Source organism: Sinohyriopsis cumingii, unplaced genomic scaffold (genome assembly GCF_028554795.1).
Source record: "Sinohyriopsis cumingii isolate HCF-2022 unplaced genomic scaffold, ASM2855479v2 utg000198l, whole genome shotgun sequence".
Lineage (NCBI taxonomy): Eukaryota > Metazoa > Mollusca > Bivalvia > Unionida > Unionidae > Sinohyriopsis > Sinohyriopsis cumingii.
Window position 1 is genome coordinate 3,118,299 of NW_028315875.1, and position 19,658 is coordinate 3,137,956.

At 37.4% G+C, this 19,658-nt stretch overlaps 1 protein-coding gene across 1 annotated transcript in view; it reads right to left on the reverse strand.

The window, feature by feature from the left end:
* The window catches only part of LOC149774584 (polypeptide N-acetylgalactosaminyltransferase 1-like), a 105,369-nt gene that overhangs the window by 24,486 nt on the left and 61,225 nt on the right, over positions 1-19,658 (reverse strand). Inside the window, exon 8 of the mRNA XM_089945026.1 lies at positions 5,574-5,678. Within this exon, the coding sequence (XP_089801152.1) occupies positions 5,574-5,678 (105 nt within the window). The remainder of the gene's footprint in view (positions 1-5,573; positions 5,679-19,658) is intronic.

The window sequence follows — 19,658 nt, forward strand, 5'->3', positions numbered from 1 at the left end:
TTTCTTTACGTTATGCTTACGCAACTCTGTGACGATAGACTCATTACGTATTCTTGTATAGATGAGTATTTTTTGAATGCAATAAATTATAAAACCAGTTTAACGATTAAGGTGATTACAAGAACGATAAGACAGCTGGTTTTCCTAAAACAAATAAGAAAGTTTTCGGCCTTTGTAAAGATAATATGTATGGTGTTCTAGTATTAAAAAATGTTGTGGATTGATAAGAAAGTTCTGTCGTTTAGAAACTGACAATGTAAAAAGGTTTGTAAATGGATATTGAAATATGTGATGGAAAATAATTAAAACAGAACACTTACAAAAAAAGGTTTTTACACTAACTGTAACTGACAAGAGAATGACGTAATAAGACCTTACCATCATGAGATATAAAACCGTAGGCAAAATAATGTTGCTCTGTCTGGATACGACGAGAACATATGTTTAATCTGTCTGGATACGACGAGAACATATGTTTAATCTGTCTGGATACGACGAGAACATATATTTAATCTGTCTGGATACGACGAGAACATATTAATCGACAACTTAAACACACTTCCATGTATTGACTCGACTACTTTGCAGTCAAAGCGATAATCCGTCATTCAGTGGAGGGTTTTGGGGATTTTGTTCTATGCTTAAGCTTTTGAACTCTCTCATCCTAATAATGTTTTATAAAGAAAAGTTTATGAGTGTCCTGTTAAAAGTTCAAGAGTAGCTGCCGATGTTTATGGCCAATATCTATTACATCTTCATCCCTCTGTTTTACATGAAAGATTATGAAAACATAATCACATATAGTTCCTGTATTCTTTTCCAAACAAATCTAGATCTAGTTCAAACTTTATCCTTCCAGAATGTTCAACATTAGATAAAAAGATAAAGTGCAATACCACATACAACTATGAAGTGTATTACCACATGTAACTATGAAGTGTAATACCACATACATCTATGAAGTGTAATACCACATACAACTCTAAAATGTAATTTCGCATACAACTATGAAGTGTAATGCCACATACAATTATAAAGTGCAATATCACATACAACTATGAAGTGTAATACCACATACAACTATGAGCTGTAATACCACATACAACGATGACGTGTAATACCGCACACAACGATGACGTGTAATACCACATACAACTATGAAGTGTATTACCACATGCAACTATGAAGTGTAATACCACATACATCTATGAAGTGTAATACCACATACAACTCTAAAATGTAATTTCGCATACAACTATGAAGTGTAATGCCACATACAATTATAAAGTGCAATATCATATATAACTATGAAGTGTAATACCACATACAACTATGAGCTGTAATACCACATACAACGATGACGTGTAATACCGCACACAACGATGACGTGTAATACCACATACAACTATGAAGTGTAATACCACATACAACTATCAAATGTAATAGCACATAGAACTATGAAGTGTAATACCACATACAACCATGAAGTGCAATACTACATAACATATAAAGTGTAATATCACGTACACATATGAAGTGCAATACCACATACAACTATGAAGTGTAATACCACATACAACTATAAACTGAATTATCACATACAATTAGGAAGTGTAATACCACATACAATTATGAAGTGTAACAAACACATGCAACTATAAAGTTTCATACCACATGTCACTAAGACGTGTAACACCACATACAACTATGAAGTGTAATACCACATACAACCATGAAGTGTAATACCACATACAACTATGAAGTGTAATACCACATACAACTATGAAGTGTAATACCACATACAAAGATGAAGTGTAATACCACATACAACTATGAAGTGTAATACCACATACAACTATGAAGTGTAATACCACATACAACCATGAAGTGTAATACCGCATACAATGATGAAGTGCAATACCACATGCAACTATCAAGTGAAATACCATTTACAAATATGAACTGTAATACCACATATACCTATGAAATGAAGTGCCACATACCACTTGTAATAGTAATACCACATACAACGATGAAGCGTAATACCACATGCAGATATGAAGTGTAATAAAACATCCAACGATGTAGCGCAACAACATATACCACTAGTACGTATAATACCAAATACCACCATAAAGTGTAATACCTCATACAACTATAAAGTGTGATACCACATACAACTGTGAAGCGTCATACCACATACAACTATGAAGCGTGATGTGAGTTCGAGTCTCAGCCTCGGCTAACGTTGGTACGTGAGAAAGCCTGCCAGTAGCTTCTCGTGGGTCGGTGGTTCTTCCCGGGGTTTGCCAGGGTTCTTCCTCCACCAATTATACTGACAGCCATGTATAGCCTATCTTGTGCTGAAAAATGACGTTAAACCCTACAACATCAACAACAACAACTACTATGAAGTGTAAGAAAGCATACAATGATGTAGTGTAATACCACATACAGCTATGATGTGTTATACCAAATACAACTATAAAATGTAAAACCACATACAACTATGAAGTGCAATACCACATACAACTATAAAGTTAATACTACATAGAACTATAAGTGTAATACCACATACAAATGATGACGTGTAGTACCACATGCAGCTTTTATTTGTAATACCATATACAACTATGAAATGTAATACCACATACCACTATGAAGAGTAATACCACTTACCACTATAAAGTGTAATACCATATACAACTATGAAGTTTAATACCACATACAACTATGAAGTTTAATACCACATACAACTATGAAGTGTGATACCACATAAAACTATAAAGAGTGATACCACATACAACTATAAAGCGTGATACCACATAAAACTATAAAGTGTAATACCACATACAACTATGAAGTACAATACCACATACAATTATGAATTGTAATACCACATACAAATATGAAGTGTAATACCACATACAAATATGAAGTGTAATACCACATACAACTATGAAATATAATACCACATACAACGATGGTGTGTATTACCACACAAAACTATTATGTGATACATAACATATGATACTAGGCTCCTTCAAATAAACCATTTAAAATATCAAATAATAGTTATGTGTTGGTATTTTCACGGAATGTTGCGCAAGAAAATACGTTTCTATTTAACTTTTTGCGGATAAGTAGGGTATGGTATTCCGTTGTTACAGTTCTGAGTATAACACAGTGACGTGTCGGATGATTACCGCTCTGTGGTGTTTTATCTTGCTTTGTAAAGTGTGATGCATTTATGAAAGTTACCATTAATGTATAACCTGAAATAGTCTTTATTAATTAAACACAAAATATCGCAGTTAATTAAAACAAAATGTCGCAGTTGTCGTTATCATTGAGTTCTAGGCGTCAATGTAGTAATTTTAGCATGCCTACAGCAAATGTGGTAAAATCGTTAATAGGGTTGGAAAAGGAATATCGTTTTGATGATATTGTGTATATATATAGTACCGAGAAATTTGTGAACAATGTTAAACAAGTCGTGCAAAATATTTTCAACTATTTGTTTCAGTTATCCAAAACACCAGTAGCGGGGTTTCCTAGCATCACTGGCATTGTAATGGGCAGATTTCTTTATTCTTCTCTAATCGTGTCTTTTTGCCGCTTGGCCTGTTATTTGCAGTTTTGATCAGACACGGCAACAAGAATGATAATAAAATAGTTGCAAATTAAATTAAGCACAATTCTGCAACCATCATTATGACTAGAAATGATTGTTTTATAATCATTATCGTTAAACTAAATGCGGTTGCGTCCTAAATATCTATTTAGCTCTATCCCCTGTATGTTCCTCTATTTCGTTGTCTATCTGTGAGTGAATGGTTATGAACGGATTATCTGCTGTTCGAAGAGTATTCTTGTTTTTTTGTATTTCAAGCAGTGATGAATTATTCTAATATATTGTCTAGTTATTTTCTAAATGTTGCTAGTGTTGTAGCCAACAATTCTGCCAGTTTTCATTACGAAATCACTATGGAATAAAATATTCTATAACCACATACAGCATGATACTGCTGAAATCTTATCGTGATGTTGACATCTCAGTTACAGCTTAGTTTGTTTAATTTCTCAAAGAACATGGCAACAGTGTCTCTTTAGCAGTTGAAATAGACTGCGCATTATTATTACTTCTGATACTCCGATCTATCCCTACTTTAATCAGACAGAACCTTTTAGCGGTGAGCTAATTTCATCCGAGGACAATTTTCCCCATTATTAAACATTACGTGATCCAGATACATAATAAAATTTGAAAGCTTTCAAAACACACACACACACACACAGAGATATAGGCACTCTAAAATCCAGATGTATCTTTTTCCTTCTTCGGATCCATTATCAACCAAGCCTGTATTGTTCCCGTGATTATTTCTTGAGTGTCTTTATGGGTTCATGGAATGTTAGCCTTATTAAAGATATATGTTTTAGTTGGATGGATTACAAGCTTGTTACTGATTATTCCGACAACAGTTTCCATTTGAAAGTAGCATGAAGTCCGCTTATGGACTCTAGTAGCTCAAATGCATTTGTATCTGTTAAATGTCCATAGCAGTTTTGACACAAAGTGTCTGGGATCAATGCTAATCGATTAGATTGATTTTTTAACACTGTGCTGTGTATCTCATAGCAAAGAGAGTAATAAAAATGAAATTGTAAAATTTATTAAACGAAAAAGCTTACTAAAACTGTTCCACGTTTTGCATGTGAAACAGATGTCTTTATTGTCATAGATTTGCATATCTTTAAATACTTGTTCAGTGTCCTGGTTAATTGGATTATTAAACTAAGTCGCCGTATAAGTAAAGCGACTAATTCGGACTAGATAATGGTTATTCATCAACCAGAGCAAGAATGTATTTGTCAACCTGCTTGAGGGTCGGAAATATTTTCCCAGGAATCTTACCCACCCCCATCCCCAGTTTCTCAAGCTAAACCAGTCTTTTCTGAGTTTCGGTGGACTTGACATTTGCGAATAAAATAGTTCCGAGTGGCTCAACGAAGACCATGTGAAATTAAGAGTTGAGTACATAATACACATGAACCCTTTCAGCATTGCTGTTTTTATCTTACTTTAAAATTGACTTCGCTTGATCGGAATTGGCACGAGAAGCATGGAGTATCTACAGCAGCGACAATATATTGATATTGCCTATAGGTATGGTTATCGATACTCGCCTATTTATGTGATGGCATTGACATGACAAGGATGTGTAATCTAATCGTATACGACAATAAATCCAACAGATTTGCTAGAGAGAGAATAAAACTCTTATGTGGCTAGCTATAGGCTATGGCGATTAAAAAATATAAACAACCTTTTAATTTCAATCAAAAACCAGTTGCATAAATATGATAGCATGCATTGTCAGAATAATCGGACGTAGTAAGGGACACATATAGGTATGCGCATGGACTAAAGTAAATACTGTATTTTTAGGGGAATGAAAGTTACAATATAAGTTAAATTTCAGATCATGGAACAAGGGAAGTATGTTTATATAGTAGTTATAGAAGTAGTAGTAGAAGTAATAGTTGATCAATTACAACGACATACCTACCTGTTCTGCTAATTTGTAATGACATACTTCGGCAAATAAAGTTACCGGACCATCAAAAAGGTACCTGTTGTTATCTAAACACCTATTTGTATGGAGATTTCTCGCCTGTGGAGAGAACAGAAAAGCTGAAAACTACATTTGCATATTTACCCCCTGCATTCAAGAAAAAAGCAGAACAATGACTTGTACTATATAATTAATTTACCATATACGACATGATCATTAATAAGATGATAATTAATCATTATTAAAACTGTAAATATGTTTTACGCTTCTGTCTGTTTGTATGAGTGTGTATCTGTTTGCTTGTTCATTCGTTTGTTTTGCTTGCTTACTTATGTACATAAGTAGTATATGGGGTGAGATTATCGACAATGGGAATTAGCATTAAAACACACCCTGGGTAAGATTAGCGACAATGGAAATTTAACATTAACCACCCTGGGTAAGATTAGCGACAATGGAAATTTAACATGGGCAAGAAACCCTGGGTAAGATTAGCGACAAGGGAATTTTACCATGGGCAATGGAAATTTAACATGGGCAAAAAACCCTGGGTCACTCTGGGGACAAGGGAATTTAACATATGGAAATTGAACATGGTGAGTCTGTATAGCGTCAAGGGGAATTGAACATGGTGGGACTGTCTAGGGACAATGATGGTAGAGGGTCAAACACAACAGAGACAGAGACATACATACACTAGTACAAGCGTGAGATTTATATATAAAGCATTACCAAGACCTGAAATCTTGCTGGGGTGTTCAAAAATTTGCATATTTGTAATGATGCTATAAATAGCTATAATCAAGGAAATGTTCAACGACAAAACGGATGTGACTAAAAGTAACGCTAAAATGACGAAATTGTCCCAGAATTTAAAGGAAAATAAACATATCCCCGAAAATTAAGTTACAATGGTTTAGACTGAAAAGGATAAAATTAGTAACTTCTTACAATATCAACTTGTGTGACGATCGTGGATAAACACCCATGTATCTATTTATAGCTATAATCAGCTAAAATTCATATGAAATCCCACTATCTATTTATACTACAACTTGTGGGTTATTCCTTTGGAAAATCCCACTATCTTTTTATAGCCTCAGCTTGAGTGACATTCCTGTTTATGAACTCTAGTACATATGTATAGCTACAACCTATGGAAATCCCCAAGTCCATATTTATAGTCTCGAAATTTCCAGCGTCAGTGACGTCACTGTACTGAACACTAGGGGATAAATGTCAATAGTGTTGCAAGTGGCTGACCTGAATACACGCTACTGCAGGTAGGTAGGTAGAGTGTATCTGATAGGGATAAAGTGAGTCTTTATAGGGACAAACAGAGACCAATACACACACACACACACTCACACACAACGTACGCGCGCAGACATACGCACATACACACACACACACACACACACACACAGAGGGAAGAGAAAAAAACAAACCCCAAATATACTATCAACACAGAAGGGAGATAATACAAGCCCCAAATAAATTATCCACACAAACGTATGCGAACGCATACAAACCCCAAATATACTATCAACACAGAAGGGAGATAATACAAACCCCAACTAAACTATCCACACAAACGTACGCGAACGCATACAAACCCCAAATATACTATCCACACAACGTCGCTAACGCATACAAACCCCAAATATGCTATCCACACTCGGGAGGAACAAGAAAAAAACAACCAAATATGCTATCTACACAACGTACGCGAACACGCACACACACACATACACACGCACACACAGAGGGAAGAGGAAAAACAAACCCCAAATATACTATCAACACAGAAGAGAGATAATACAAACCCCAAATAAACTATCCACACAAACGTACGCGAACGCATACAAACCCCAAATATACTTTCAACACAGAAGGGAGATAATACAAACCCCAAATAAACTATCCACACAAACGTACGCGAACGCATACAAACCCCAAATAAACTATCCACACAAACGTACGCGAACGCATACAAACCCCAAATATACTATCAACACAGAGTGAAGAAGAAAAAGTTTTTGAAAGCACCTAAGCCCTCACCTGCAATGACCAACTCTGCCAAACACCTACACCCCACCCCCCACTCCCAACACTACAAAATCCATTTAACCCGTTATTTTATGGCATCAGTGTGTGATTTAGGAAACATCAAGACACAAAATGATGGATGAATAGACTGACTATTGTTTACCGACTTGCATGCCTAAAGAGCGTGCGTTAAGGAAAACAACCTTCCATTTCAATTCTAACTAAAACATGATCCAGAGGGATAGAGAGAGGTGAAAGAGCACAATTTCATAAAGTGTGAGTAAAAACAAAACACGCCATCCTTATTATACAATGTCAAGACCAAGAGACACTTACGTTTTCTTTCTGGTCTATTCTCTTTTAGAAGGTAGTATGAAATTTCACATCAGGGCCAACGCATCGGCTCACATTGTCAATTTTTCCATTTCCATGTCTTTACTGGTACAAGTTCTTCATCATCTTCAATTTCTTCTTCTTCTGAATCCCTCTTCTCTGTTTCGTCTTGTTTTTGTTTCTTCTCTTTTCTCGTAGGGCACTCTGAATTCCAATGTCCTTTCTCCTGACAACGATATTAGGTATCTTGACTTTTGTCTCTCTTTCTTAGATGAAGCAGGTATTCTGGAGACAAATACCCATTTACCTTTGCAGATATAGCAAACTTCATTAGCACTTACACACTTTCGTATGACCCTCATCAAATCAACGACCAAAAGAGTAAGTTTTGTTGCCACTTTCGCATGTGAATTATGCTTTCGTATGACTTTTAGCAAATATTTGACCAGCAGGTCGATCTGTGCTGATTCTTCCATCTTCTTGATCGTTTGAGAGCGGAATGAATACTCTGACGCTAAGACACTCTCCTTATATACAGGGACCTGCTGCGTATGAAACCTAGTCAAATGTAATTTTGCAATAAGATGAAACGATTTCATTGAGGAAGTAAAAAGCAATGATGTACCGTATCGCCTCACACAAAACCTGAAGTGTTAGTTCAAATCCGTGTCAGCGATTTCGAAGACGACATAACTGAGCTTTAATCAATGCTCTCCAATTATGCCACAAAACCACGAGTCCTGATTCACGCCAAAAGAAATTTCGTTCGGTCCATAAAAAATAGTATCACATCTGAGAAAAGCAAAAACGAACTTCCAGAAAACTGAGAACGACGGCTTACACCTACAACGTAAATGTATGAGTTCAAGTAGTGCGTAAAACTTAGTCAAATTAAATTTGTATAGTCAAGACGAAACGATCTCTTTTCGAAGAAGAAAGCAGACACCAAGCGACAATGGCGATCCGTGTCACACAACACTTTTCAAAATGTATATTATCAGAGGTTTGTTCTAGCGATCTGCACGGTTAAATTAAATGTTGATGTATTTTGCAATAAGACGGACACAATTTCCATGGGATCGCCCATGATACGATTGTTCGTGCATTAGTTTAATTTTTAAAAATATTTTTTTATATAAATCGAATATAGGATAGACCCAGTAAAGCATGGCCATTCTCGTCACTGTCTGAATAGCTACTCAAGTCAATTCGAAGCGAACGCGGTAAGAAAAAAAGTATAGCCAATGAAATGGCTTACAACGGGTGATGCATTGTTTTGTTCTAGGACTGTGTGGCATAATAACCCCTATGTTCTTGCGTTGTTACCATTACAGTGCAGACAGACTGAAATGTGAACTTACAAGCCCTCTTTGTGTGTGTTGTACCATTTCCTCTTACCACATCAAAATACTGAGTGTCACAGTATTGGTTCGCGTTTTCAAGCTGACCATTTTTTTATATCTCACTTAAACATTTCGACATAAACACTCACACTCACATCGGTAGAGTCAGAACAGACGTGTTACAGTATTGAGGGGCATGTTATCTTTTTTTTTCAAACTAATAAATTTGGGGCTTGTATGAAGTAAAGAACCGAAAGTACAGTGAAACTCAAGGATGATGACCCAATCTGTCTGTCTATTGATGCGTGTATTTACTTAAGAAGAAATATGACCTCTAAAACACAAAGAGATACGGCAAGCATGATTAGATTAAACACAACGATGTTTTCCTTCACGCCCGTGTAATTTAGAGTTTCAATCGTCTTTGAAGACAAACTTGGTCTCCTTTTGTAGGGCTTGAAATAATAAAAAAACTGAAAAATCTTAACACTTTGCTATAGATAATTTCATCAACAGACTAAACAACATAAATACCGTTACAACAATAGAAAGCCTTAAATCTTCTATCAAAAAGAAATGCATGAAAAAAATAAAGATTAACGATAACTAAACAATGAAACCGAATTTAACAAAGGCAATGACATGTGAAGAAATGCCTCTCACTTTGGAAAGGTAGGCGAATGTACTCTGTCATGCACCATCAACTTGAAAAAAATTATAAACAGAGAGAAACCTGAATTCAAAATTCAGTTGTTTCTTTTACTTCAAAATTGTTTCGTTTCTTTTTTCTTTTTTTTTGGAACAAATCTAAGCACTAATATAGTGTGGAAAAGGGAAAATGCACATACAAGCTTTGATATTTCTGAAAAAATGAGGGGATATTCCTAACATTCATAACCACCTATATATGCTTGGACTTGTCTGTGACTTATCCACAAAACAAGATGTACATATTTCTGGTCAAGCTGCAAGTGTGTGCGTGTTTTTGAAAATGGTAAAAATGGGATATACAATTTTCTCGTGATACTTATAAAGTGAAGAGTCTGTGCAAGTGTCAAAAGCCAAAGTCATATAAGTTTTGTATTTTGTACGGCTTATAAAGATTTCCACTTTAGAAAATGTGAAGTATCACAAGTTATTATCACAAACAGAAGTGGAACATAGGGGCTTGCAAGAAAGAAAATAACCCAGACAGTTGGTGTCATCAAGAGTGCTAGAGACGGTACCCGAACTTGCTTGCCTGCTTACTTGAATTAAAGTGATTTTCGCTCTAATGGAGCATATATCACTGGTTTAATAACGCACCGCGTGATTTTTAATTACTCCTGGGGAAGGAAAGAGAGCCTCATCTCCCAGGCTTTTATGTACTCACAGACTACTTTTAAATTTAGCCACTCAGGTGTAGGACTAACTAGTCCTTAACAACCTAACTGAAAGGCTTTAAACATGAGTGGGAATAGTCTCACCACACACTCATTTTTTCTGTCCGAGCGTGGTAAAGGAGGGAAAAGGTGCTCAAAAAGACAGCCATGGGTGTTAAGTACTCAATAAAACGCTAGCCCGTACTTATTTCAAATCAAGTCGTGTCACCAAAAAAGACGACGTGTACGACATCAAAGGCATTGTCAAACGCAGAAATCGTAAAGTGGGCAAACGACGTGTCAAAGAAGTCAAAGTACGTTGGAAAGGATATCCACCCAGTTTTCATTCTTGCATCGACGCTTCGCACTATAAAAAGAAGTGACCATCATGCCCTTTCACACAGATTCAGCTACTGTGATCACTCCTTCACCCAATTCTTCTCTGCAAGATTTACAAACACAACCCTTGTGGGTGTGGTATGGAAAACGTTTGCCTAAAACGCAAATCGTCTTTTTCTGCCAAACCTTCGTGGTGTATTGTGTCATCGGTGCAGCCATTGCCAATCTGAGTTTGCAACAAGGACCATCCAGTTAGATCACGAAGCCCATTGGGAGGTGTCTTTAGTGGAAATCATTCACCCAACACAAATCAAAAACATCACCGAAAAGCAAAACACTTTCGAGGTGGAAATCCTGAATGCCCAATTGGAGGAAGAAATCAATAAAATCGGGTTTTTAGGGGACACAAGACCAGCCAGCAATCCAGCCTTCATTATCTACACCTTGAAAATTCCTTCAGGTTATTATTTTAGTGGTGAACATTTGGTGGACACTATTGTGGACAGGTTCAACTTAACCTTTGGCAAAGCACTGAACAGATCCAAAAAAGTGTGAAGATTGAGTACCATAAAGTGGCTCATCGTCTCGTGATCAAATTTCAAGATACGGACACATTGTCCCTCAGGTTCAATAGTAGTTTGTTTGAAATTTTGGGTGGACATGCTGAAATGGTCGGAAACAATTTGAGCCCCAAGATCAAAAGTAATATGGATTTTTACAGAGCTTTTGGAAACCCGGTAGAACTGAACCAAGGACTTAATTTGATCTTTGTGTCTTCCGATGTGGTGGAGTACAACGTGGTGGGACACACCTCTCTTCCTTTACTGCGTGCCATTCCTTTCAAAGTGGATAGTACCACAAACAATGACCAGGAAGGTGCACACACCTATCACGTACACCGTGAATTTGTACATCCTCACTATTTGCCCGTCAGTAAGTCGTATTTAGACACTGTCAACATTGCTATAAAAGGAGATCTGGGACAAAATATTCCATTCTCCAAAGGGAAAGTTACAGTGAAACTCCATTTTCGAAAACGGTTCTCTAACGAATTGTAAGTCAAGACAGCGAGGAGGGACATTTTCACCCTATAAAATCCGGCCAGATGCGTGTGGAATTTCAGTTTGCAGAAAATCTACGCGCAGATAATACGGTGAACGTCATCCTGTATGCTGAATTGGACAATACGATATAAACCAACAGTTTGAGAGAAGTCATTCTAGTCTATTAGAAGTCATGGAAGACTTTTATCAATGTTTGTATAGTAGGGATTCTTTGGACATGGAATGTGAAGATCCTGAGGAAGGAGAACCCCAAGACAAAGACGAAGAAGTCATCATGATGAAGTCTAGATAGCCAGAACAAGAATCACATTTACTTTCCTGTTATGCTATAGTCTTGACAGAAAAAAAATTAAGGAATTGATCAAGAAAGATTGCTATGGATATCATAACGATCATCCCAGTCAAATTCAACACGATAAATGCCTAATGCTGAGTCAAGAAGAAAAATTGGACGAATATCTGGACGAAGCTTGGAGTCTCATCTCGGAAGAAGACGTGTTACAACAGTGGTATAAAGGCTTGCGTGAACATTATTGTCCTCCATTAACAACTCAAGAGATCCATCGCATCGAAGCTCTGTTGGATCAGAGTTGGGAGACAAGGCGAAGAAACGGTTAATTGTCAGACATTTTCAAGCAAAAAGTCGGGATCGAATTGATCACTTATCATTACCTGTGAAGAAGAAAAAAACAAAAAATGGATACCTGAGAACTTTATTAACTTTTGAACCACAGTTTGTACACTGCTTCTTGGAATCCTGTCGTCTGTGCTAAAGATGAATTCCCTCATTGCACACCTCAAAACCATCAAGCTTATGTGATCAACACGGACGACAGTCATCTCCCAGGAACCCACTGGGTAGCCGTCTACTTTCCTCAAGAAGGATGTGTGGAATATTTTGATTCCTATGGACTGCCCCCTTTGGAAGACGATATCATTGACTTTATGAGAAGAAATGCTCAGACCACACGATTCAATAATGTGAAATAACAAGGCACATATTCCTTGGTGTGTGGACAGTACTGTGTGTATTTTCTGCATCATTGCAGCCTGGGCTATTCTTTAGAACATTTAGTGACTCATTTTGATCCTCGTCATTCTTCTAGAAACGATGTGAAAGTACATCGATGGTTTTGTGACCAGTATGCTTATCTTTTGTCTCTAACCAGGAAACGTAGTGTCCATCAATGGCCTATAGACGTCCAACAATGGAAATCACATTTTCATTAACAACGTTGTCAGCCCTGTCCAAAATAATGTGTTAGTTGAAAAAAATGTTTGGTATTTTAAAAAAATGTTTGATGTTATATTGTTGGATTATTGTTAAAAATGTTATAGTTGTTTGTTAGTATGAATAAAAAAATGTTGTGTTTTGAAGAAAAAAATGCCTTTGCGGTTTGTTTGGCTATAGGAATCTTGATTCATGTTCTTTGACTTCTCTCTATCCCTCCCATAACACTATTTGAACGTTCCGGCTCGAAAACCGTGTAGTAATGTTTTCCTTCACGTCCGCGCTTTGACAATAAAAACGGGACAGTCTCCAGTCTGACCATCCATTGTTAACTTATCTTCCTACGAAGACGTGCTCAAGATTAGCCAAGTTGAACGAAGCCTATGTGAATTTGCATAGGGTCATGACAAGTCTGATACCGAGACCTGAAGAGATAGACAATATCATAATGTTGAAAGTCACAGAAGACCTGAAAGAAGAGCTCTTCAAGGAGGAATTCAAGAAGGAAAAAGAAGAATGGATGGAGAAGTACAGACTTCATAAACAGCAGAGACAGCAGCAACAGCAGCAGCATGAACCTGACAGAGGCTTTGTCAACAGTTGTATCGACACCAAAGAGTTCTTCTTCTCTTTTCCGAAGAAGCAGACCTTATCCTGTGAGAAAGCCTGTCGTCAGAGGAGGCCGCCATCTTATAACCTAAGCCATCGCCATAGCTTCAACTTCCCAAAAAAAAAAATTCAGGGCTACCCCATATTCTCCAAAAGAAATAACATTCCATTGCCTATGATATGTTAGTCAGTTAGAAGAAAAAATACAGAAGTGAGTCTATCAGCACATGATTTCTTTATCTTGGTTAGAAAGTGCGACTCTAAGTCCTTCGTTTCCGTCGCTTATCAAAATTTTAAAAATAGTAATGTTCTGTAAAAAAGTGAGTGAGTGTTTCTTTTAGGTCTGTGCGTTTTTTTTTTTGGTGATAATATGGATAATGTAAGTTCGGGTACAACGAAATTAAAAGAATTAGGCCCAGAACTCGGTGTGGAGGGAAGAAATATACGCAACAGTAGCGGGAGCAAGAAATGCAGACCTAGCCAGTTAGCACTCCACCCACCTCGAGAACACAAATAACATCTAGTCAACAGCCGACTATACCTAACAAACAACCTGCCCCGGAAAGAGTGGTGGCAAAACAAAGGGCCAATTATGTTAGACAAACGGTATGGCAAACTCAAATGTAATTATCGGAGGCACTACGTTCTTTTCTGGGGCCCCGAGTGGCCGAGTGGTCTAAAGCGCTCTCCGTTACGGATCACTGTCATCTCACCTTTGTCTGCGTGGGTTCGAGTCTCGGATTCGGCTAATGTGGGTATGTGAGAAAGCTTGCCAGTAGCTTCTCGTGGATCGGTGGTTCTGTCCGGGGTTTTCGCGGGTTCTTCCTCCACCATTAATGCCATGTATAGCCTATCGCGTGCTGAAAAATGGCGTTAAACCCTACAACAACAACAACGTTCTTTTCTCACTCCGATACTACAGGCAATCTCAGCTGAAAGAACAACCACAACAACAATAACAGCGACAGACACCATAGCAGCGGATTTGAAACTATCTACCTCAACTAAAGAATTAGTATCAGAACCAGAAGAGGAAATTGAGGAGGAGGAGGGGGACGCTGACCCTCGTTGAGAAGTACACCGAAATGGGGATAGATCAAGCATTGTATGACGTCAACAAAGCAGGGCAGTTTATTAGGGCAATACAATACGTTGCCTACAAATCTCTAGACACCTTTAAACCAAGACCTTCTCAATGGGGATTAGAGTCAGAGTTCTTCCCCAATTCTACAGACAAACCTACACTGGATACCCCCTCAGTCAACTGGTAGAAGCCGCTGCTTACATTGCCGCCCATCATGGCTACGCATTTCCTGATATCAAGAATCATGAGACTAGGAGTGCGGGAAAGAACGTGAAAGCAAAAGAGAGACGTGTTACCTTCTAACAGAAAAACAGCCTTTTTTAGGGCTCCAAAAGATTGCTTTTTATTAAATGGGGAACCATATTTGGCTTGGTATCCCTCCTTGACTAAACTATTCTCGAAACAAACTTGACCCATTGGAACACCGCAACAAACTTAACTTTTTAAACCTAACAGTGACCAAACTGGTATATGTCTCTTAGACATAATGATTTAAATAAGATCAGTATGGCTATTTTTATTTACATTAAGTACTAATATTAGATAGATATGTTAGGAAGTAGGAAATTTAACAGTCTCGTTAGATTTGAACTAATTGCACAAGTGGTTAACACATTATTGGTACTTTTTACTGTCCATTAGCAAAAACGGGACTTGATTTGAAATAAGTACAGGCTAGCGTTTTGTTGAGTACTTAACACCCATGGCTGTCTTTTTGAGCACCTTTTCCCTCCTTTACCACGCTCGGACAGAAAAAATGAGTGTGTGGTGAGACTATTCCCACTCATGTTTAAAGCCTTTCAGTTAGGTTGTTAAGGACTAGTTAGTCCTACACCTGAGTGGCTAAATTTAAAAGTAGTCTGTGAGTACATAAAAGCCTGGGAGATGAAGCTCTCTTTCCTTCCCCAGGAGTAATTAAAAATCACGCGGTGCGTTATTAAACCAGTGATATATGCTCCATTAGAGCGAAAATCACTTTAATTCAAGTAAGCAGGCAAGCAAGTTCGGGTACCGTCTCTAGCACTCTTGATGACACCAACTGTCTGGGTTATTTTCTTTCTTGCAAGCCCCTATGTTCCACTTCTGTTTGTGATAATAACTTGTGATATTTCACATTTTCTAAAGTGGAAATCTTTACAAGCCGTACAAAATACAAAACTTATATGACTTTGGTTTTTGACACTTGCACAGACTCTTCACTTTATAAGTGTCACGAGAAAATTGTATATCCCATTTTTACCATTTTCAAAAACACGCACACACTTGCAGCTTGACCAGAAATATGTACATCTTGTTTTGTGGATAAGTCACAGACAAGTCCAAGCATATATAGGTGGTTATGAACGTTAGGAATATCCCCTCATTTTTTCAGAAATATCAAAGCTTGTATGTGCATTTTCCCTTTTCCACACTATATTAGTGCTTAGATTTGTTCCAAAAAAAAAGAAAAAAGAAACGAAACAATTTTGAAGTAAAAGAAACAACTGAATTTTGAATTCAGGTTTCTCTCTGTTTATAATTTTTTTCAAGTTGATGGTGCATGACAGAGTACATTCGCCTACCTTTCCAAAGTGAGAGGCATTTCTTCACATGTCATTGCCTTTGTTAAATTCGGTTTCATTGTTTAGTTATCGTTAATCTTTAATTTTTTTCCATGCATTTCTTTTTGATAGAAGATTTAAGGCTTTCTATTGTTGTAACGGTATTTATGTTGTTTAGTCTGTTGATGAAATTATCTATAGCAAAGTGTTAAGATTTTTCAGTTTTTTTATTATTTCAAGCCCTACAAAAGGAGACCAAGTTTGTCTTCAAAGACGATTGAAACTCTAAATTACACGGGCGTGAAGGAAAACATCGTTGTGTTTAATCGAATCATGCTTGCCGTATCTCTTTGTGTTTTAGAGGTCATATTTCTTCTTAAGTAAATACACGCATCAATAGACAGACAGATTGGGTCATCATCCTTGAGTTTCACTGTACTTTCGGTTCTTTACTTCATACAAGCCCCAAATTTATTAGTTTGAAAAAAAAAGATAACATGCCCCTCAATACTGTAACACGTCTGTTCTGACTCTACCGATGTGAGTGTGAGTGTTTATGTCGAAATGTTTAAGTGAGATATAAAAAAATGGTCAGCTTGAAAACGCGAACCAATACTGTGACACTCAGTATTTTGATGTGGTAAGAGGAAATGGTACAACACACACAAAGAGGGCTTGTAAGTTCACATTTCAGTCTGTCTGCACTGTAATGGTAACAACGCAAGAACATAGGGATTATTATGCCACACAGTCCTAGAACAAAACAATGCATCACCCGTTGTAAGCCATTTCATTGGCTATACTTATTTTCTTACCGCGTTCGCTTCGAATTGACTTGAGTAGCTATTCAGACAGTGACGAGAATGGCCATGCTTTACTGGGTCTATTCTATAGGCGATTTATATAAAAAAATATTTTTAAAAATTAAACTAATGCACGAACAATCGTATCATGGGCGATCCCATGGAAATTGTGTCCGTCTTATTGCAAAATACATCAACATTTAATTTAACCGTGCAGATCGCTAGAACAAACCTCTGATAATATACATTTTGAAAAGTGTTGTGTGACACGGATCGCCATTGTCGCTTGGTGTCTGCTTTCTTCTTCGAAAAGAGATCGTTTCGTCTTGACTATACAAATTTAATTTGACTAAGTTTTACGCACTACTTGAACTCATACATTTACGTTGTAGGTGTAAGCCGTCGTTCTCAGTTTTCTGGAAGTTCGTTTTTGCTTTTCTCAGATGTGATACTATTTTTTATGGACCGAACGAAATTTCTTTTGGCGTGAATCAGGACTCGTGGTTTTGTGGCATAATTGGAGAGCATTGATTAAAGCTCAGTTATGTCGTCTTCGAAATCGCTGACACGGATTTGAACTAACACTTCAGGTTTTGTGTGAGGCGATACGGTACATCATTGCTTTTTACTTCCTCAATGAAATCGTTTCATCTTATTGCAAAATTACATTTGACTAGGTTTCATACGCAGCAGGTCCCTGTATATAAGGAGAGTGTCTTAGCGTCAGAGTATTCATTCCGCTCTCAAACGATCAAGAAGATGGAAGAGTCAGCACAGATCGACCCGCTGGTCAAATATTTGCTAAAAGTCATACGAAAGCATAATTCACATGCGAAAGTGGCAACAAAACTTACTCTTTTGGTCGTTGATTTGATGAGGGTCATACGAAAGTGTGTAAGTGCTAATGAAGTTTGCTATATCTGCAAAGGTAAATGGGTATTTGTCTCCAGAATACCTGCTTCATCTAAGAAAGAGAGACAAAAGTCAAGATACCTAATATCGTTGTCAGGAGAAAGGACATTGGAATTCAGAGTGCCCTACGAGAAAAGAGAAGAAACAAAAACAAGACGAAACAGAGAAGAGGGATTCAGAAGAAGAAGAAATTGAAGATGATGAAGAACTTGTACCAGTAAAGACATGGAAATGGAAAAATTGACAATGTGAGCCGATGCGTTGGCCCTGATGTGAAATTTCATACTACCTTCTAAAAGAGAATAGACCAGAAAGAAAACGTAAGTGTCTCTTGGTCTTGACATTGTATAATAAGGATGGCGTGTTTTGTTTTTACTCACACTTTATGAAATTGTGCTCTTTCACCTCTCTCTATCCCTCTGGATCATGTTTTAGTTAGAATTGAAATGGAAGGTTGTTTTCCTTAACGCACGCTCTTTAGGCATGCAAGTCGGTAAACAATAGTCAGTCTATTCATCCATCATTTTGTGTCTTGATGTTTCCTAAATCACACACTGATGCCATAAAATAACGGGTTAAATGGGTTTTGTAGTGTTGGGAGTGGGGGGTGGGGTGTAGGTGTTTGGCAGAGTTGGTCATTGCAGGTGAGGGCTTAGGTGCTTTCAAAAAACTTTTTCTTCTTCACTCTGTGTTGATAGTATATTTGGGGTTTGTATGCGTTCGCGTACGTTTGTGTGGATAGTTTATTTGGGGTTTGTATGCGTTCGCGTACGTTTGTGTGGATAGTTTATTTGGGGTTTGTATTATCTCCCTTCTGTGTTGATAGTATATTTGGGGTTTGTATGCGTTCGCGTACGTTTGTGTGGATAGTTTATTTGGGGTTTGTATTATCTCCCTTCTGTGTTGATAGTATATTTGGGGTTTGTTTTTTCTTCTTTCCTCTGTGTGTGCGTGTGTGTGTGTGTGTGTTCGCGTACGTTGTGTAGATCGTATATTTGGTTGTTTTTTCTTCTTCCTCCCGAGTGTGGATAGCATATTTGGGGTTTGTATGCGTTAGCGACGTTGTGTGGATAGTATATTTGGGGTTTGTATGTGTTCGCGTACGTTTGTGTGGATAGTTTATTTGGGGTTTGTATTATCTCTCTTCTGTGTTGATAGTATATTTGGGGTTTGTTTTTTCCTCTTCCCTCTGTGTGTGCGTGTGTGTGTGTGTGTGTGTGTGTGTGTATGTGTGTGTTCGCGTACGTTGTGTAGATCGTATATTTGGTTGTTTTTTTTTCTTCTTCCTCCCGAGTGTGGATAGCATATTTGGGGTTTGTATGCGTTAGCGACGTTGTGTGGATAGTATATTTGGGGTTTGTATGCGTTCGTGTACGTTTGTGTGGATAGTTTATTTGGGGTTTGTATTAT